The sequence below is a fragment of the Atractosteus spatula genome, chromosome 13, assembly GCF_055471065.1.
Source record: "Atractosteus spatula isolate fAtrSpa1 chromosome 13, fAtrSpa1.hap1, whole genome shotgun sequence".
Classification (NCBI taxonomy): domain Eukaryota; kingdom Metazoa; phylum Chordata; class Actinopteri; order Semionotiformes; family Lepisosteidae; genus Atractosteus; species Atractosteus spatula.
The window spans coordinates 43,585,187-43,605,407 of NC_142718.1; the positions used below are offsets into that span (position 1 = coordinate 43,585,187).

The 20,221-nt window shown below is 36.7% G+C and overlaps 1 protein-coding gene across 1 annotated transcript in view; it reads right to left on the minus strand.

Moving 5' to 3' along the window:
- Positions 1 to 20,221, minus strand: part of thsd7ba (thrombospondin, type I, domain containing 7Ba) — a 162,011-nt gene that overhangs the window by 704 nt on the left and 141,086 nt on the right. Inside the window, exons 16-27 of the mRNA XM_088930773.1 lie at positions 14,018 to 14,151; positions 13,125 to 13,278; positions 11,629 to 11,770; positions 11,265 to 11,380; positions 9,801 to 9,918; positions 8,338 to 8,483; positions 6,252 to 6,423; positions 4,721 to 4,894; positions 4,168 to 4,263; positions 3,569 to 3,651; positions 2,272 to 2,464; positions 243 to 330 (exon numbers count right to left, since the gene is read on the minus strand). Coding sequence (XP_088786899.1) covers positions 243 to 330; positions 2,272 to 2,464; positions 3,569 to 3,651; positions 4,168 to 4,263; positions 4,721 to 4,894; positions 6,252 to 6,423; positions 8,338 to 8,483; positions 9,801 to 9,918; positions 11,265 to 11,380; positions 11,629 to 11,770; positions 13,125 to 13,278; positions 14,018 to 14,151 — 1,616 coding nt within the window. The remainder of the gene's footprint in view (positions 1 to 242; positions 331 to 2,271; positions 2,465 to 3,568; positions 3,652 to 4,167; positions 4,264 to 4,720; positions 4,895 to 6,251; positions 6,424 to 8,337; positions 8,484 to 9,800; positions 9,919 to 11,264; positions 11,381 to 11,628; positions 11,771 to 13,124; positions 13,279 to 14,017; positions 14,152 to 20,221) is intronic.

Below are 20,221 nucleotides of genomic sequence, written 5' to 3' on the forward strand. Positions count from 1 at the left end.
AAGCAAATGTAACAAGAAAGCTGTCCCAATACCTTTGAAGTGTTCTGAACCAGAGAAGCAATTGCACTATACAGTGTAATTTCATTTTTTAAAACCAATAAAAAATACAATTTGTGAATTTAATAAAATTTCCAGTACCAATCTGTGAAATGAAGAGCTACACAAATGCCACACTTTACATCATCAGTCTTCATCATAACACACTGGCCACTGAGAGTATGTCTCACAGGGAAAATACTCACCACACCAGAAAAGACATGGCAATAATGAACATAATAAGCACAAATCCAACTGCCGTCACTCCATAGACCCAGATCTTTATTCGTCCATCTGTGCAGCAGAAAAAACACATCAGGCCTTAGTGCAGTATGACAGGTCTATTTCCTCTCTTCTTTATAAGTTGCAGCTGCTGTTTAAAACACCACTGAGAACCTGCTAATAATGATCACTCTAGGCCCTGTTGTTTGCACTGGGAATGAGCTGCGTTTTAAAGTGACTGTATTTTCTCGAGGTTGTAAACCCCAGGATGACCATGGATAGATCATCCATCTTGGTAAATCCATAACCCTGGAGAACACAGTGATGCCTGGAGCAAGGTGTATTACACAGTAGCTGCTGTATCTGCATTACCCAATCTGTGGACTCTGAGACAGAAGTCAGGATTCTCAGGAAATGCAGCTCACTTGTGCCTTATGTTTTATTTGTGGCTGTGTGTAAATAGTGAATTCACAAAACAGGAGGAAAGCATTAGCACATTACTGCATATACTGTATATACAGCACATGGGCAAGAAAAAAAAACATTACATAACAGTTCATGAAAAAAACATCTTGAAAGAAAGTTAAAAATGAACAGCCGAAAGCCCAGCCCCTTATGAGTGGTTAATGGGTTTGAGTCTTATTGTTATTAATTATTTGTTATTATCTATTATTTTAAATGTGCTTGGAATACTGGGGTGAAAGTATGCTTAATACAGTGCAATAGATGTGTTCATATGGAAGGTCTTCGAAAACCAAAGGAATAAAAATAACTTTCCGCTGTCCCCAGGTATGACATTACCATACATCTGTCTTAGCTTCATTACAAAAGCTGAAAAGGATGCTGCTGGGAATTGATTTCTCACAGTGCTGGTGCATTGCTGTAAGGCTTCATGCTAGATAACTGTCAACAGTGGGATACAGTGATGTATAAACACCATGAACCCTTTGTTTTCTTTGTTCTCTTGCAATACTACCACAAAAATAAAAGAACAATGAACAATGAAGGTTGTGTACTAATATTAATTCTCTTCATTTGGTTCTGTTTTGCAAGAAAAACAAAGTTAATCTAAAATTATTGTGTATTTTCTCTCTGTCCACACAATTTGATACAATGTTGACACAGTTAACGAAACCTGAATAAACTATAGATGCAGATCATATGCAGAATATGATCAACTTTTTCCTCTGTTCTCATAGTCTCAGGTGGTGCACTAAAGCAACAGACACCAACAGACAACTTACTGTATCTTGCTCAGAGCTCACCATTTTAAAAACATCATAGTGAGAATGATTAAACAGTCCTACAAACAATGCAAATCATTAATTTACATTTTATGGGGTTTATACTGTACATCAACAAGATCTTGCCTAAGTTTATAAGAGCATTTCATTACATAGTAACTAGGTTGGTAGAGATTAAATATAACATACATACAGTATATATATATAACATATGGCCAGCAGCCATATCATTCTACAACTCAAAACTGGCAACCCACTGAAGCTCAGCAGGTGTGAGCCTGGCCAGTACCTGGATGGGAGACTTCCTGGGAAAGCTAAGGTTGCTGCTAGAAGAGGTGTTAGTGGGGCTAGTAGGGGGTGCTCACCCTGTGGTCTGTGTGGGTCCTAATGCCCCAGTATAGTGACGGGGACACTAAACTGTAAAAAGGCGTCGTCCTTTGGATGAGACATAAAACCGAGGGTCAGAAATCCCAGGGCATTTCTTGAAAAGAGTAGGGGTATTGTCCTGGCCAAATTTCCCATTGGCCTTTACCAATCATGGTCCCTAATAATCCCCATCTCTGAATTGGCTCCATCACTCTGTTCTCCTCCTCACTGAGAGCTGGTGTGTGGGGAGTGTGTTGGTGCACTATGGCTGCCGTCACATCATCCAGGATGATGCTGCCCATTGGTGGTGGTGGAAGGGAGTCCCCATTACCTGTAAAGCACTTTGAGTGGAGTGCTATATAAGTGTTAGCAATTATTATTAACATATTACATTCAAATGTACCTGGTCCAAAAGGCTGAATAGACCATTCCTTGAAGAAGTCCTGAATGTTTGAAGTCCCAGGTTTGAACTTCCCAGCACTTGTTTTGACATCTGCTTTTTTGTTATCTGCTCCTGGAGTTTTGGTGCAATAATCAAGGAAGCCATATGCTGTCATGACTTCTGTGTAGCCCTTCTCACACCCACAGACACCACTCTGAAAGGAAAAGGAAAAACTGCTTTACGGTGAAAACTCCAGAATTCACTGCGCCATAATAAGACTGTAGATGCTGCCTGTTCCAGTCAGGACATTGAGACACAAATCTTCCCAAACTGATCTTCTGCATGACACCCAGCTTGGTAATAAAGTTTGTCAAAGCAAGAAAGAAAAATCCAGCAACACGTGAAGTAAGATGGAATCAATTTGCTGTTTTGTTTCCTTGTACTGTAGTAACGCAGACTTTACTCTGAGTGGCAGTAAACACACTGTTATATGAAATACTGTATCTTTCACCAGTCAAGGACATTTGCAAACAAAAATACTTGTCATAAAGTGCATTTCATTTCTGTTGTCTCTCTTTGAAATAACATGCATTCAGTGCAGATTTATTCAATCTGTAGAACAACAAAATTCATTTTCTATTTGAAATTGATTAAAATTGCACTGGCACATTTTTTTATAATTTGAATACTATGGCATCTGCTAAATCTCTTTGATCGCCAATATATGAATTTAAGTTTAATTTATTTGCAGTTTTTACAGTACTGTTTAATTTGGTGTAAAATGGGTATGAATTAGGCAGTAGAATGTATGTGATAATTTCTTTATGTGCTTGGTGGTCTGCAGTAAACAGATGTCTGCTGGTAGTTTAAAATCCACACAGCCCAAGTAATGAAGATCAATGAGAGCAGAGACAGGCATCTAACACACACACACAAAAATGAATGCACACAATCACAAGCTTACGGTCTCAAATATTGTGTATGTATTTTTTTAACAGAGAACTGACTGCATTTACAGTAGGTTAACGTGCAATATGTTTAGGAGAAAAAACATTAATCTCACTGAACTGGCTTTTATTCTCATTTGACAAAAGCCTTTCAAAGAGAGGAATGCAAGATGAAGTGGGAAATTGCATGCAACACAGGCAAAAGACAGCAGCCTGATGAGATCACCACAGTAAAGGTACTCATGCATGGCATAAGGCCACATATTTCAATTAATATTCAAATGACAATACTCCGCACAGTTTTAGTGGACTATATTTTCAAGGCAAGGAAATTTAATTTCTGTTCCATTCGGGCAGAAGGCAGTATTTACCTGAGTGCAGTGGGAGAAGGGCTTGGTGCAGGGAGGGTGGCAGTGCCTGATAGTCGCTGGACGGGTCTGAAGGAAACACCCTCCTAGGTAGGAAATACGGGTGATACTACTGTGCCTTATTGATAACTAAATTCATGTAGTGTCATACAGAATAATAGCTCATGAAGCTTATCTGAACTTCTGATCAATCCCTGAACACTGTAATTTTCAAATGGAAAATTACATGTCAAAACATCCCAAAAAAATGCCCTGAGTTCAAGCCTTGTAGGCAATGAGAGATTACACTTGCTATGCTTATGTTTAGGAGAGACAATTTTTTAAAAGATAGCATCACTTTTAACTGTTACGTGAAGCATATCTACTTCCTCATAGCCTTTATTATATTTCAGCCATTCTGCTTTCCCCTGCAGCAGCCACTTATTGTCTAGATTAGTCAGAAAAATTGGTGTTTTGATAGATAAAGTTATCTTTAAATGGATATTACTTCCTGTACATTAGTCTTTTCTATGGGGAGAAATAAAGACTTACTATAAATGTAAAGGTAAACATCCGACCAGTTTTGTTTTAAACATCCGCCCTACAGAGTAAGCAAGACGCACCTGTCACGTTAACACCATCCGAGCGTTGACACCAGACTGAGCGAACGTTGTCTCTCCAGGGACTGGTCCTCCACTCATAGCTGTGGCATTTTCCTCCTCCAATAAAACACACTCTGAGGTCATTACAATTCAGGCATGACAACGGGCTTGCTTGAACAGTAAGCGTGGAAGCTGTCTTGTCTGAAGACATTCATCAATGGGATGTTCTTCGCAGGATAGGACAATGTGGATTTTCCAATTTATGTGATACATGAAATACACACTGAACTACCTTTAAAAGCACAGTTAAATCTATACATTAGCATATCTAACACACTACAGAGTGGTAAGTAGATTTTTTAGTAGTAATAAAACTCATAAATGTAGCATATTTTCAATGATTATGATAACCTAGGGTCTGCATTGCATGAAATGTGTTTGCACTTTGTAGGAATACAATCCTTTTTTAAACCAAAGGATCATTCAAGAGGTGTTAAAGCAGACAACAGTCCCCCCCTCCACCCCAAAAAAAACCGAAAGTTGCACACTCAGTGTTTTGTTATTAGGCACAAACCTTTACAAGGTCTTGTTTCAAAGACCTGGTGTGGGCAACTGTCCTGGTTCTCCACAGCCTGAATGATCACGGCTCTTGAGCGAGCCTGGCGGCCAGTCGTCTCAAAACTCCTCCCATCCAGGCAGGTCAGCTGGCAGGAGCTCCACAGCGACCACTCTGTCAAGTGGCAATCACCTTCAAAGACAAGATAAAGAGCTCTGATCAAGACTATTCATTTTTAGGGGGGTGCAGTAATGAATAGCAGGCATTGCAGCTCAAGAAATTTTATTTTGTACAGTACAAAATAGTACACATCTCTGAAGATGTCCAAAACACCTTGGGTCCATCAATAGCAGACACCTGTTCTGCAGGAATCTTCTTCAGCAAGTGTAACTGTTCCTTCCAGTTCATTAGCTAATGTTCATGCTGTCCTTTACCCCCTATTTCCATTTACTTCAGCACCAAAACTCTTAGCCCATATTGGGCATTAATGCAAGTTCTGTGCATTGTAATGGCTTAGTAACTGTCTTCTTCATCTAGGCTTTTGTTTCTAGTCTGGATAGAAAACTGCCAGGGAAAATACATTTACTGTTGCCTGAAGTGTATATACAGTATATCTAAATTGTTTTATGAATGAGATTATGATGGTGTAAGGACTAATGAGTGTAGGTGATGCCAAACACAAGTTACAGGTTCTGATGATGCAAAGCAGTGAGATATTTAATTTAAATGAGGACTTATCCAAAAGTGACAGATTAACTGAAAACGTGGATACCCCAAAATGGATGCGACTTCACATTGAAAAGGAATCGTAAAAAAAGAGATCTGTTTCTACAAGATATTTCCCACTGCTGCAGTAGGTGTCTTTTCTAACTAATGAAGGTATAGGTAGGTAAAAAGTCAGAATGCTTTAATCACAGATCAGATTTCCAAGACAACCAAAACCCATCTACAGTATATCTCTATATCTGACTATATCTGTCAGCTACAGCCAACTTTAGTTATGGGTTTGATTTCAAAGAATAAAAAAGCATCAATCTATTGCTCAGTGCCAGTGAACAAGAAGAGCTTTGAATGTTCTCCTGTCAGTGACAGGAGTGACTAAATTCTGACATATGGTATGTTATGTAGAAAGAAAAGTCCTGGTTTGTGTGAAACCTTGCTGTTTAAATGTGCTATCTGTCTAATAAACCAGAACATAGAGCCCTCAAAGAAACTGAGGGATGAAAGGATCTGCTTAATAAATGGTACAATTGGCATTTTATGTGAGATTATGTGTAGGCTGCTCTGAAATGTTTATATTATTCATTCCTTCAAAAGAACACATTCTATTTTCTGTTGATAGCAAGCCTGACCTCAGGCAAACCACAACCAGTCATGACACAGTATCAAGTCTGGATATTCTCAAGTTGAGCAAATAGAACAGATGAGGAAAAAGCCAGGAATGTGGGATGAAACTGAAATTTGAAAAGAATGTCAATGGCAATTGAAACAGTTACCACTGGATTCCTTTGGTTAATTCTATCAGTTTACAAACTGAATAAAGACCTACCTGGACAGGGGACAGAGCAAGGCACTTGAAGTCCCTGTCCGCTCACCGTCACAGGCCTGCCCTCACACTTCTCCTCTTCCACATGTTCAGCAGAAGACAAGTCAGACAGGGAGCCTCTATGAACCACACAGGTCAGGTTCCTTCCACGAACTCCTTCGCCGCAGTCTGCACCCTATTCACAGAGCACAGACACAGTGAAGACTATTGAAGTGAATGGGGAAGGAGAACAGTATTGCATTACACTCTGAGAAACACACAGACATTTACACGTTGAGTGATTATTTATTTATACAATGCAAACGCTTCATTTTAGGTACATTTTTGAAAGCCAGGTGTAGCATTAATTGAAGTGTAGAAGAAGTAAAGATTGGAGTTCATCATGCATAAAATACTTTTAGATCAGTAGTACATTATTCAGAAACATTTCCTATGCAAAATATTATATTGCGCAGAATATTTTGAAAGAAATCAAGTTTGGATATTTTTCAAGTTGAATTAAGAACTGTAGATTTACACAATTGCAAATGTGATTGGAAAAAATGGTAATAATGAAATGATCAGATTTAATCTGATCTTCATGACTTTATATTATTGCTACAGCAACTATTGTATATTTATCAAACAATCCATGTACTGTAGTTTATGGTCAAGCATAGTGTCATAGTTTTAAACAAATATTTCATATTCTGAAATGAGTAACTAAGACAATGGAAAAAAAACACCAGGGAGAAACAAAAGACCCAGAATCATTTAATTAAAATCCAGTTCACACAGAAAAGGTCTGAAATTAGATGAAAATCTGAGCACTGTCATTTCTTTTTTTTAATGATCACACAAAATCCAAAATGATGTTTCATTAACAGTTGTATCACGTTTCAAAGACACTGAGCTCCTGCGACAGATAGCGAATGCTTATGTGCATTTATTTTAGAAATTTAATTAAAGTCTTCCTTTTTCTTTTATAAAGCATAATTCATGCAGACTGCTTGACATTTTTCCTCTCTTCTTGAAGTCATCTTAACTCAATTAACTGAAATTTGCATTACATGCTATAGTTTGTTAATAGATTTAATATTTTGAGAGCGAGTTTCTATGAAATTCTCAGGTATCTAAAATATCTTACTTATTAAGGGTAGCAACTAGAGTGCAGTAGACTTCTGTCACCACTCATGAACTTGTCTGAACTTCTGTACAGCTCCTCACTCTCTAGAACACTGCTCATTGCTGGAGAGGAAGGCTGTCAAAAACATTGCTTTTCATTGCTGAAGCAGTCAAAAAGTGACATGGAAAAACCCATAAGGGACTGACTAGATTTGTATTTACTTTCTCTAACAGAGATGTAAAATCAAGTTTTAGTCTACATTAATTTTAAGCAATATCACACTTGAAAAGGTATACTGCTGTATATGATGGCAGTGTACAGTAACAGCTCTGAACTAGTAATTCTAGTCTCTACTCTCTCCCAAGATGGATCTCCAAGATGATAGATACCCCATTACCATTAACTAGGGCTGTTCTGCTTAAGAAGTTAATCAAAATTAATCTTTCATTTTGTAAATTATCTCCAGATATTACCGGGTAAGGTTAAAAGTCAGGCTTTTGAATGGAAATCTCATCTGCAGCTTTTGATACAGATTAGACAGTCAGCAGAACAATACGCTATAGAATTACAGGATTTCATCTCAGAGTGCTATCTTGCAGGCAAAATCAGAGCGGTATTCACTGACAAAGCACAACATATTGCTTTGGGCATCAGTAAAACCACTTCGGAAGTGTTATCCCTGCAGCACATACTGAACAGCACCTTGCAGCTTAGCAGCAGGTCAACGGCTTTGATTGACAACCTTCTCACAAGGGTCACTGCACAGCTGGCACCACAGAAGTATGCATGGCTGGTTATTTTCTCTAGAATTACTGTACAACACACACTTAATAATGCTTAATAAAATATTTTTACATTTATTGGATTTATAAGCTGAATATCAATTTGAGATTGTCTTGTCTTCTCATAACAATAACAATAAGTTGTACTCCTGTAAGGCACTACCAGTGACAAGACTGGTTGTGTGCTGAAGGCAGACTGTACCTCCACTCGGCACTTGGACCATTCTCCCTTCAGCCAGGAGAAGCACGGCCTAATGGGACAGGGTTTGACCTGAGTTAGCTGAGCAGGACAGGGCCTCCCCTCGTCGTGAGCCTGCTGTATTACACTGCGAGTCCGCGCCATCAGGCCTGCAAACAGCAACACCATGCAACAGATACACCGTCAAGATGTTTTCACATTTCTGGGCACAACCCCTTCATGATTTTATATACTGTAAAATAAGTTGTGATACCTTTGTTTTCTCATCTGGTCTTGCCTGGCCTTTGCCTTAAAAATAATGTATTTAGATCTGGTGCTATTTAACAGACAGAAAATAGTGTTCTTGTCATAATCCATTCATTTTTTGGCATATATACTGTTTCTAAAAGCATAACTATTTACAAATTAAATATTTACCTACAGGAAGTTTAAAAAACACAAAATGGCCTAAATTAACTAAAGAGTTACTTATAAATGACTAAGAAATGTATGTTTGAACAGAGCTCTTGAATAATGAGATGAATCAATCCAATTTATTTTATTGATAAATTTGCTTCTTTACTGTAAGCATCACTACAGTACCATACACCCCAGAAAATAAGCAGAAACAAGAATTTATAATCATCTGGGACATACATGTATTTATTTGAGGAAAAATCTAACAAGAGCAAAATGAAACAGCAATTCCCATCAGGCAGGAAGACTCTGAAACAGTATAAACTCAAACAGACAGGATATTCTACAGCTGTAAAGTACTTCCAGGCTGCAGTCTATAGCTGCCAGAAAATGTGTTTGTACTGATAGATGTTTGAGGACATATCACATGCTTGCATATGACAACGGCTTGCAAATAAAATAATCTAGAATAATCTAACAGCCTTTCACATATCTGTCTTGTGTTTCAAGTAGTTCCCAAAGTTAGAACAACCCAATGGTAAAAATAGCATTTTATGCTAAATTCTAGCTCTTCATTAGCTGACTCAATTATTTGAAATATTATTTCACGGATTCAGCTCGGTGTAACTTCAGTTTTGATGGGTATTGCTAAAAAAAAAATAGCAGGGCTTAATTAAGACAGATGAAGACTGATGAATGTTTTAATTAGTTGACTAACATGCAGATTTCCTTTAGAGAAAAACCTCTGGACTGTAAAAGCAGCACAAGCTCTAAAGAGTGTGGTTTAGTCATTTATTATTTGTTATAATGAAGGAAAAGTAACTTTGGGGAAAAGAAGATTTTATATCATTGCAATTATGTTCACAATAAGAGGCAGATTTGATTTACCCTTGATATACAGTACCATTAATAATTATGTGAACAATAACCAGAAAGAAGAAACTGTAAACATTGCAACTTCCTGCTACAGAATACTGTATGAATTAAGCAATATATAACTTAGTGCACACAGTCCCATGAATATACTGTAACATAGTGCACACAGTGCTGTAACTGACATCTTTTAATACCTTGGTCACCACAAGTGTGAGAGCACTCTGCCCAAGATGACCAGTCTGACAGAAGGCAGTTAAGTGGACAGTCCACCAGGCAGTGAGTGGTCAGTCTCCATTTATTCACCAATCCTAGCTACAAAGAGCAGGAGACAAGACAATGAGAACACAGTTACAAGGTCACTGATTGTGTGCAGATTGTGATTTTTATCACTCAGTCCTTGTCATAAATGGACTCCACCTGAGAACATGATAATTGGAAAGAAAGCAACTGAAGTATTTTTTGCAGGGATGCTAAATAAGTCTTACTATTTTTGCACTAGAACACATGACAACTGTTTTTTTCACACCATAACATAGTTTAACTAAATAAAAATCTATTTTAACAAAATTAGAACAGCTTCAAAGATATGCAAAAAGTTAGAAGTGGCATAAAACAGGATACATGTACAAGAAGGCTCCACAGCCGAAAAGTTGTATCTTCTTTTCAGCATGAAATAAACTTTTGTCTTTTCCTTTGCGCCTACGCATGCTGATGCAGCTACTGTACCTGCTCGAACTTAATAAATCAAATATCAGGATATTTATTTAAGTTACTAAACAAGATTTAAGTACTTCATACTTTTATTTTGTATCATTTTGTATTTTCTATTTAAAAAAATAGTCAAATCTATGTTCTGAGTATTTCTAGTTGGTTTTGCTTTCTAAGCCAAAATGTGCAGCATTATCCATAAACGATACAAATCAATACCCACTACATTATTTGTTAATTAGACATAACCATAAAATGAAGTATTTGTAACCTCAATAAGGGCCAGAGTAATAGCAAGCGTTAAGTTAATAGGTAATGGTTAAGTGCTCTATATCAAACACTCATTAAGGAATGTGGGGAGTGAGTAGAAAATGTGCTCCTTTAATTAACTGCTACAGATCAGCAGGAAACATTGGCATTGAGCAAACCTTTCTGATTCAGAGCCTTGCAGATTCATGTTTCCCTTGTCTCCACTAACACAAAACACACACATTACGCAATTGTTGCCTTTGCTGGTATGACTCTTTACGTTGGCAGAACTAAACATAAAGCATAGCTTGCGTTCTCTACTTTCTTATTCACGTCATGCCTTACATATTTACCGATTTTTTAAAATAGCAATTTCATCTTTCATCTTCCATTCAAATGGCACATTCTAGGACATGCAGAGGGGTGAAACACTTCTCGGAGCCCTGTGTGTAGCAGGGTGCCTAAAGGCCACTATGCAAACCGCTGTGCCGCTCTCTCCCTCTCTACAGCCCTGCGCTGTCACACTCTGTGTCTGAAGGACATTTTGCAGTTTTTGCTAGAGCATTCAGTAGGCATCAAGCACAGAAGCCCTTGCTATGACATGAAAAAATGAATTAATTCTGTAAGAGCTCATGGGCAATCAGATAAAGACACCTTTACAAGGTTTCTCTGGTTTGCATGGGAATGGAGAAGGACACTACCTGCTCACAATTTCTTAATTCCACCACCTTCCCATCACTCCGTACACAATCCAGCAGGCGGAATTGGACTCCTTCCCCACAGACGGCATTCTCACTCAGCTGACAAGTGCTCCATTCTTTCGAGAGAGAGAGTATGGAGAGAGAGTAAAGGGGAATATGAATGACTTTCCAACCCTGAAATGTGCAGCATTTTAAAATAATTTTTTCTCTGACCAATAATGAAAGAGAAAATGGTGTTTTGTAGATTTCTTGTAGCTGAATATTAAAAAAAAAAATGGATGTCCATATTGAAATTGATCAGGATTTGATTTTCCCTTTGTAATTCAATGAAGAGAATCTGCAGAGAGCTGGCACTGTACTGTACCTGAGACATTGTACTGGTAGGTGAAGCAGTTTGTGTTGAGAAGGCAGGGCTCTGTCTCTGTGTCCTTAGGGCAGGATCTTCCAGCCTGTGGAGGTCTCAACACTCTCCTGGTCTTTCGTCTGATCATTTTCTGGTCACAGGGCTGCATCAGACAATGTTGTCAAGAGACAGCATTATTCTCAGGTGAATAATTAGTGAAGGAAAAAATGTACCATTTTCCAAGATTTTAACAAAATTTTGTATTTGAAGTAAGCAATAAATGGCATCTTCGTCAACTAAATTTGTTTTGTGTTTGTTCAGAAGAGTTTAAACACACCTGCGTTCTTTTAGTTTAATGTTTTAAAGTAGCTGTTATTGATTCTTCTCAATAGAAAACACAGAAGAACCCAAGGAAACAGTAGCTTATTATTAGGAGAAATGTAAAATTATATTTAAGTTCTAATAATATTAAATGATTAAAGAACATTTTTGAGACAGAGGGAAAAATAATCTAGCTACTATGAAGATGAATATTTATTTTTATAGTTATTTATTGAGTTAACAATAAAATACAGCAAGACAAACCTATTCAATATACTGTATGTACATTTGACCTTCAATATCAACCTCTTAAGATATAATAAGTGCATAATATTCTAAATAATCTTTTAAACCTATTTTCTAAATATTCACAAAAGATTTAAAATAACATTACATTTTAAACTTGATATTGAAGTCTTTTCAATTCTTCTTTAAAATAAATGTGTCTTTTGAGCAAAATTCAGAAATGTTTAATCTGAGGAATTTCCTAACATCTTTCAATGCTATTTCTAATTTCAGAATATGTGAAAAATACAACATTCTGTCTGAGAAGTGCTAAAAGGCTAAAAGATAAATTACCTGGAGAATCAAGACAGGTTTATATGTGCCATGTGGTGAGCTGTTATTAATTTTGAGGCCCATAAATTCACAGAAATCATTATGGTAAAATGATGTTTATCTCCATCACTGTCACTCCTTAATGGGAAACTGTTAAATGCACAACTGGCCTGATACATGGCTTAAACAACCGACAGTAATAATTATTAGTGAGAGAAGGTTTTAATCGGGTGGTACATTAAAAGCTATGCAGCACATTTGAAAGCAATTTTTCCTTTCACTGCACGCAGTAGTGAAAACGTTGTTTTTTATTTTAACTTAATCATAATTCCTGATACAAGTAATTGTGATATTGTTAAAAATATGTGCATGAAGGTAGCAGCTATACCTGATATGGCTGTAAAAAAATATAATGAACAAGGTCTAATGACAACTTGCAAGGTAGTGATGTATTAATTGACTCTGTTGGTGAGTTTGTCTGAGGCTTTTCTGTGTGCATTGTAGCAGGTCTGCATAGAAACACTGATGCACAGGATAACTGGTACTATATATTTCATCTCTACCTCCTGACATTGGGCTTTTTCTGAGCCAGATAAGTACACTCTATCGGTAGAGAGGAGAGGTCTCTGGGCTCTTACGGATGGACATGTGCTCCACTGTCCCCAAGTAGACATCACACAGTCTTCCGGACATGGCAGAAAGCAGGTCTGAGCCCTGACAGGCATTTCCTCCTGGTCACATAGAACATCGTCCACAGCCTCTCCTGGGCCTTCACCCACTGTCTTCACACACCTGAAGGAGGTAAGACAGACAGAACAACAGCATAACCGGCCTGAGGCACCACACTTTCTGCTCTCAGTTACTAACTGTTCTACTATCAAGAAGCTCAGAGCGGTTCAATAAAATGATTGCTTTTTGTATCGTCAGCTTAACAACAACACTCTTTTGTATTTCCAGTTGTTACTCTTGAACAGATGTGTATAACGTCAACATCACTTATTGTACCATTATAGAATGGGAACATACTGCATCTCGGCTAATATCTTTTTGCTTATAAGAATACAATTTTGTAAATAACATCTTTTCATCAACACAGGAATGTGAGATGTGTCATTATGCAATCATATCGTTAAGCAAATATAATGTTTTTCCAAATGATCTAAAAACATAAGAACTGTTTCTTATTTGCCGTCACATACTGTAAATTGCATCTGTGAATAACAAAAAACTCTCTTCAATATACTGTACATCATAGAACTGAACCTTAAAGGCAACTTGTCTACATAGTTTGCTTATTTATTGACTGTCATGCTGTCGTTGACATGCTACAACTCTGCAGGTGTTCTACAACATGTTCCAAGAATGTTCCAAGGAAAATGTAACACTTAGCGAAAGCTGCCCATGAAAGATCCTACAGATGGACTGCTGTAACAATTGGTTATGAGGAGATTTCAAGATTACACAGTTCATTTTAAAAATCAAGAGCATAATGTTTTTAAATAACAGTAACAATAAAAACAATAATACTCACCTGATTTTTCTGCTTTGTACACCTTCTCCACAATCTGGAGCCTTGTCCACAGTGTTAATTGTACATACTGACCAAGCCTCAGCTTTCCAGACATACTGACTGCAGTGGTTATAACACGGGACTGCCTCATACACCTGAAACATGAAGTCATAAAACAGGCCTGTTACTAGACTATCGTTTCCTAAGACATCTAGAAGAATGTAAGAACATAACAAAGGTTTCAAATTAAAGGAGGCCATTCAGGCTAGTTAAATGGTGTATAAAATGTAAAGTGTTTCTTTATCGCAAGAGTATGGAGGTCTGCTTTTTGTGTTGTGGTGATGAGAAGAAAATTCATGTTCATTTCGCTATCACCTGTCACAGAATTTTCACAATTCCTGAGCTCTGTGCAGCTCACCATGTTCTGCTCATGATTCCTGAACTGCAACTCCAAAAATATATCTGGTATATCCATCTCTACCATTTCTTTTTCTGTCTGCCTGTAGTGGGATTCTGCAAATATGCATCTCAAATCTAATGAGACGTTTTGGAACAGTATTGGCACCCCTCCTACACTGCCGAAACACTGACACATGACACAGCTGAGCTGCTGGAGTCCTGGTCTGGCACTAGATTCACAGTCAGGTCACTTTGATATTTCCTTTGAAAGCAGAACTCTAAAGACAATACAAAAACAACATTGGCCATTTTATTCTGACAGTATGTTGTCCAACTCAGAGAATTAAAAATCTGAATTTCGTACTGACAACTGGGCAGTAATTGGTCAACATGTTTCCACACAGCAGCACCATGTGATCCTTAACAACAGCTTGAGTTATTACATTCCTCATTACCGATCGTGATCAGTGATCAGTGATCTCCACGACTCTTGAACCAGTAACCATAGGTTTTAAAAAATAATCCATTAAAAAAAGGTCATACACAGATTTTGTGTTGTTACAGTTGACTTTAAGAAAGTATGGCTTTTGCTTTTAACTATTTCATAGTAAGAAGCAGTAGACAATACAGGATCTTTATGAGAGAGAAAACTACATTGTCTGAAGGTTCCAAAGACTTTCGGAGACAATACCAAGATTACATTTATGTCTGCTTCCAACTTTTAATTTAAAATAATTTCATAAGTTCAACTAATCCTGCTTGACACCAGGACAATTTATTTTCTAGGCAAACATCAAAGCATTATCTGCCACTACACCAGTGTTCTAAAATATGAAACATTAGGTTTTACAGTATCTGATATATGCTTGGCATTGAATACCCAGTGACATATTTATGTTATGGTTCATTGTCAACTGCCATTTTAAATATATATTCCCTCCTAGGCAATAGTTATCTGAAACAACAGCCAGCATATGCAACACAAATTCATGGCGGGAGCAACACGAGAGCATAACAACAATTTTTCTTGGAAAAAAAAGGACACATACATACACACACACACACCTCAATTCTATCCTCCTTCTTCCATTAAAAGTAAAAAAAAGATTTAAAAAGCAAAATAAAAAATATGGCCGCCTCCTGAGAGATTTATCTTCTAAAGTTTACTTTTTGTTCACAATATAATGACGTCCCATGAATCTTAAGAAATGCCAGAATAATTCCAGGGATGGGATGACGATGGAATTTAAGTGAGTGCTCTCTGTCATTTTTCTTACAGTTTGTGCTGCACACAGTTTGATAAAATAAACTATTGTGCTCATATAAAGGCAAGTCTAGTAGGAGATATTCATCTCCTCACACCTGACTTTGCATGCATTGACTTCATTAAATATGGTACAGTATAAATACAGAATAAGTGTCACTAACCTGAGCCTTTGTAGACATCCATATTAGCAGTGCGTGACAGGCAGAAGGGGAGAAAAAGTTATATATCCATTAGTTTGTGTATTTTGCTTTCATTTTGTTGTTCTAAAATTTGATTCTGTTGTGTTGATCTACATTATGTGTAGGATGTGTAGGAAATCTGAATAAATGCTTAAAGTCTGTACAATGTAATCTTTGATTAAATGATTAATGGTGATGGGACAAAATACTGTGGATGAATTGATTTGTTCAGTATAGTTCAATTTTGCTTAGTTAAAGCTTTATTATTTATGTGATATTAAAGAGAAATATTGTTTTTGTCACTGAATACAAAGAAAAGCTTCCCTTAAGGGTTCCCCAGGCTTGAGAAAAAACTTGTCTACAAAAACACAAAGTTGCATAATTTAGAAAAATTCCTTATCTGTTATCTCTTGACATACTGAATTATTGCAGATATTCCTCACAAAACTCTTTGCATACCCAAAGAATGTGCTTGGAAATTCTTGTTTTAGTGTTTAAGTTCCTGGCAGGCACAGCTAGGAATGGATTAGTAACAACAGTGAAAGAGGTTAATTAATCTGTCTAATCAGACACTGACCATCTCCTGAGCACACCACCAATGGTGGCACAATTTGAGTTAGATTTATGTTGCTAAAGAAAAGCCACGATAGTACTGTTCAGTTTCTCACAAGGCCATTTCACTAGCTGCACTGCATGCAAGTAATTAAAATGATAAAATGTGTAAGTCTCACATCCCAATACACTTAATCAAATGCATTGTGTTGTTTTAGTAATTAAAATAATTATAACATTTTCCTCATCTTTTATGCATCACTTTAATAAGTACATTGAGGGTTGTTACAACTACAACAAAACAGAAAGAATAAGCACTATGCATATACAGTATATATATATATTTACATATACTTAACTAGACACAATGCTTTTGAAGTCCTTAAAATAAGATGCAAAAAATTGTGTAATGCTTTAAAAATATTTCATGGATATGCAGTACTACAGAAGCCATACATTGCTGAGCTCTATTCATATCTGGACATTAATAGCCTACAACCACATTTGTCTATAGGGATTGTTTACTTCTGCTGCCTGAGGTGGTGAATGAAAGATTTACAGCCACAGCAAGGGACATCCAGTGAGCTCAGGATGTGTTCCATAAATCTCTCTAACTGTCACCGTCTGACTCAAACCTCAAACAGATTGTGCCATTACTGTCGCCATGGCCATCAACGTGATAGAAAACAATTGTCCAGTGGAACAACTTACAGAGATAAATGTCTGTTTCATGATGTACTCTAATACACTTACAACTGCTAGAAGGATGTCTAAGAGCCCTACAACAAAAACCGCTTAACAAAATAAAACATGAGCATGAGATGTCAGTGACCTGTGCAAGTATCACTGAATACGTCCTGTTTTTACTTTTGCTAAGACTGATATTTGTTTTTCTGGAAGTCCTAATGTATGCATTTGAACCACAACGTCACATCAATATTAGTATTAATTAAACACACACTCCACACACTCCTCTGAGGACAGGACTTAAACTGCACGCTAATGGATAATATAGACCTCACTGAGTTTTATAAAAGAAGAACAGTTTCATGAAATCAATCTTTTACCCCAGCATTATTCTGTATACCTACAAAATGTGAGCTGCCAAATATGGTTTGATGCTTTAGAGAGGATTATATATGTTTTTGAACTGAAAAAGTAGATCTTTTTGAAGGTAATTGTAACAGTTTTATTTTTAATTATGTGCAAGCTTAAAGTGATACAAACACTCATGTCCATGCAACCTTTAATTTACATAGAGTTTCTGTATTGATTATACAGAATCTGGATAAAAGAGCACAGTCATCTAGGAACAGAACAGATAAGAAACTATATACAGTACTATATCTTATATGTAATACAGTACTCAGAAAACTTAGAAGACTTCATTTTCCTAACTATTTCAGATATTATTCCACCACATGTGTAAAAAGAAATAGATTATATATTATGATTTGTGATGTAAATACCAGCCCTGGTGCTGCTCTGCTACAAATATTCCAGCTCTGGGATAATACAGAATCTGGATAAAAGAGCACAGTCATCTAGGAACAGAACAGATAAGAAACTATATACAGTACTATATCTTATATGTAATACAGTACTCAGAAAACTTAGAAGACTTCATTTTCCTAACTATTTCAGATATTATTCCACCACATGTGTAAAAAGAAATAGATTATATATTATGATTTGTGATGTAAATACCAGCCCTGGTGCTGCTCTGCTACAAATATTCCAGCTCTGGGACAACAGCTACCCAGCTGTATAAATAGGTACAAATTAATGTTATTTCAGAAAAAAACATCAGCCCAATGAAATTAATATTATCCATCCATTTTCTTACCACTCTCTTCGATAGAGTCATGTGGGAGCCAGAGCCTGTCCTGGCAAGCAATGGGCATGAGGAGAGATACACCCTGGACAGGATGCCAGTCCATCACAGGGCACACACTCACACCAGCTCCAGTTTCCCAGAAGCCAGTTAACCTCCCAGTATGTCTCTGGACTGTGGGAGGAAACCAGAGCACCCAGAGGAAACCCATATGAACCAGGAGAGAATAATTGTAATTTGGTTTTCAACTTTAGAAGCCCATCGTGCTATTTTTCTCTGTTAAAATCTTTACTTCAGTTGAGTAATAACAACAAACACCTTTTGAAGTACCAAAATTACTGCTGTTAGTACTGTACTGTAAGATGTTTTTAGAACCCTCAACTTATTACCTGGCTTAATAAGAAGGATGAAGGATGATGTAACATTTCTGTGGATACAAGATTTTCTCTGCGCAAGAGATAAATACTTGAGCTGGATTTTTGTTCGCTTAGTTCACAGCCGCAAAGTTCAATGGGCCGCACAGGAAGAACAGTAGGTTATATACCTTAGAATATAAATACCATAAAATACTGTACTGAGAACATTTGATGACATAATTTGATAGTATTCTTCAACCTAACCTATTAGTATAAATAATTCTTGAGGAATAATCTTGCAGTGTTTTCTCAAAAATTATTTCACAGCTACTTTCATCTTTATTAAGTATTCTAATAAAAGCTTTTAAATTTTATTTTGGATTTTATAAAGAAGTTTAACTTCCAGCTACAGATGGTGTTTTTTAAGAAGATGCCATGAAATTCCTTTACTGTCAGATGCTGAGAGGACATTCGTTATTCCAGAATGTTCATTCCTCGTGTTTTGTTATTCTAATTAGCTGCTACAGACTTCACTAACTTTTGTAACATCATTGAACTCTCCAGGCCATCTGGCAGAAGCATTTCTGTGACTGGAATACTTCCAAGTGCACATCAGCCTTTGCCACTTGGGAATGTCTGAACAATATGCAGATTCATCTGTGATTTGTAATTCAAAAAGGGCATATTACCTTCAATGGATTAGTACCATAAGATAACATTCACATTTGTCCTATTCTACAGAGGCGATATGTGAAACAGATAAATCTTTGCTGGATATCATAGATCAGTGCTTTACAAGCTGTACATTACAGTTAATGAAAACACTGACCAACTGTGTCCACAGCCTTTTGCTACATTTTAGATAAGCCACAATCTATAATTGAAAGTCATCAAGGAGAACAGACTGCCATTTACAGTCAAGATCCTTTCAGTTCACAATCACATCCACTTTGCAGATATAAGATTTGAAGGTAAAATTGCAGTTTTACATCAGATACATCCCTATTATATTAACTATTGAAATATTTAAATACTGTAAGTCCTAGATAAGTCTAATGAAGGATTTTATTAAGGCATTTTTGAGTACGTCACAGCTAAATACGATATTTCTGCTTAATTGTGGAAAGGAAGTACCAGTCTGATAGGATTCCAATTTTCAGGCTGAACATAATCTACATGATTGCTAAGGATGAGATTCATAGAACTATCAGCACTGATGTATTACAGAATTCCTGTATTACACTTATCTGCTCAGCAAGCAGTAAATCCAGAAAATACCATATTGACATGCTTACACAAGCTCTGAGGTTCAGACAGAGTGTTTTAAACCTACTGAATAGACTCTTACAGGGACCTGCTAATAGTTTTTAGGTCCCTTCTCTAGAAAGGATGGTCTCTGATTACAGATACAACTAATCACTTTTGAAAATCTAAATCATGTTCAGAAGATGAATGACAAATTTGTCTCATTAAACCTCTTTTTCAGTTTATGAAAGCGCTGACAAGCTTCTGAATGGCTTATTAATGTAAATAAGCTTTAAACAAAATCAAAACATCAATCTTCCTATCTTGCACTGTCACTGTTCTAAAATAAATGATTTTCCTTAAATTGATGGGGAGCTTAAAAAAAAATTTTTT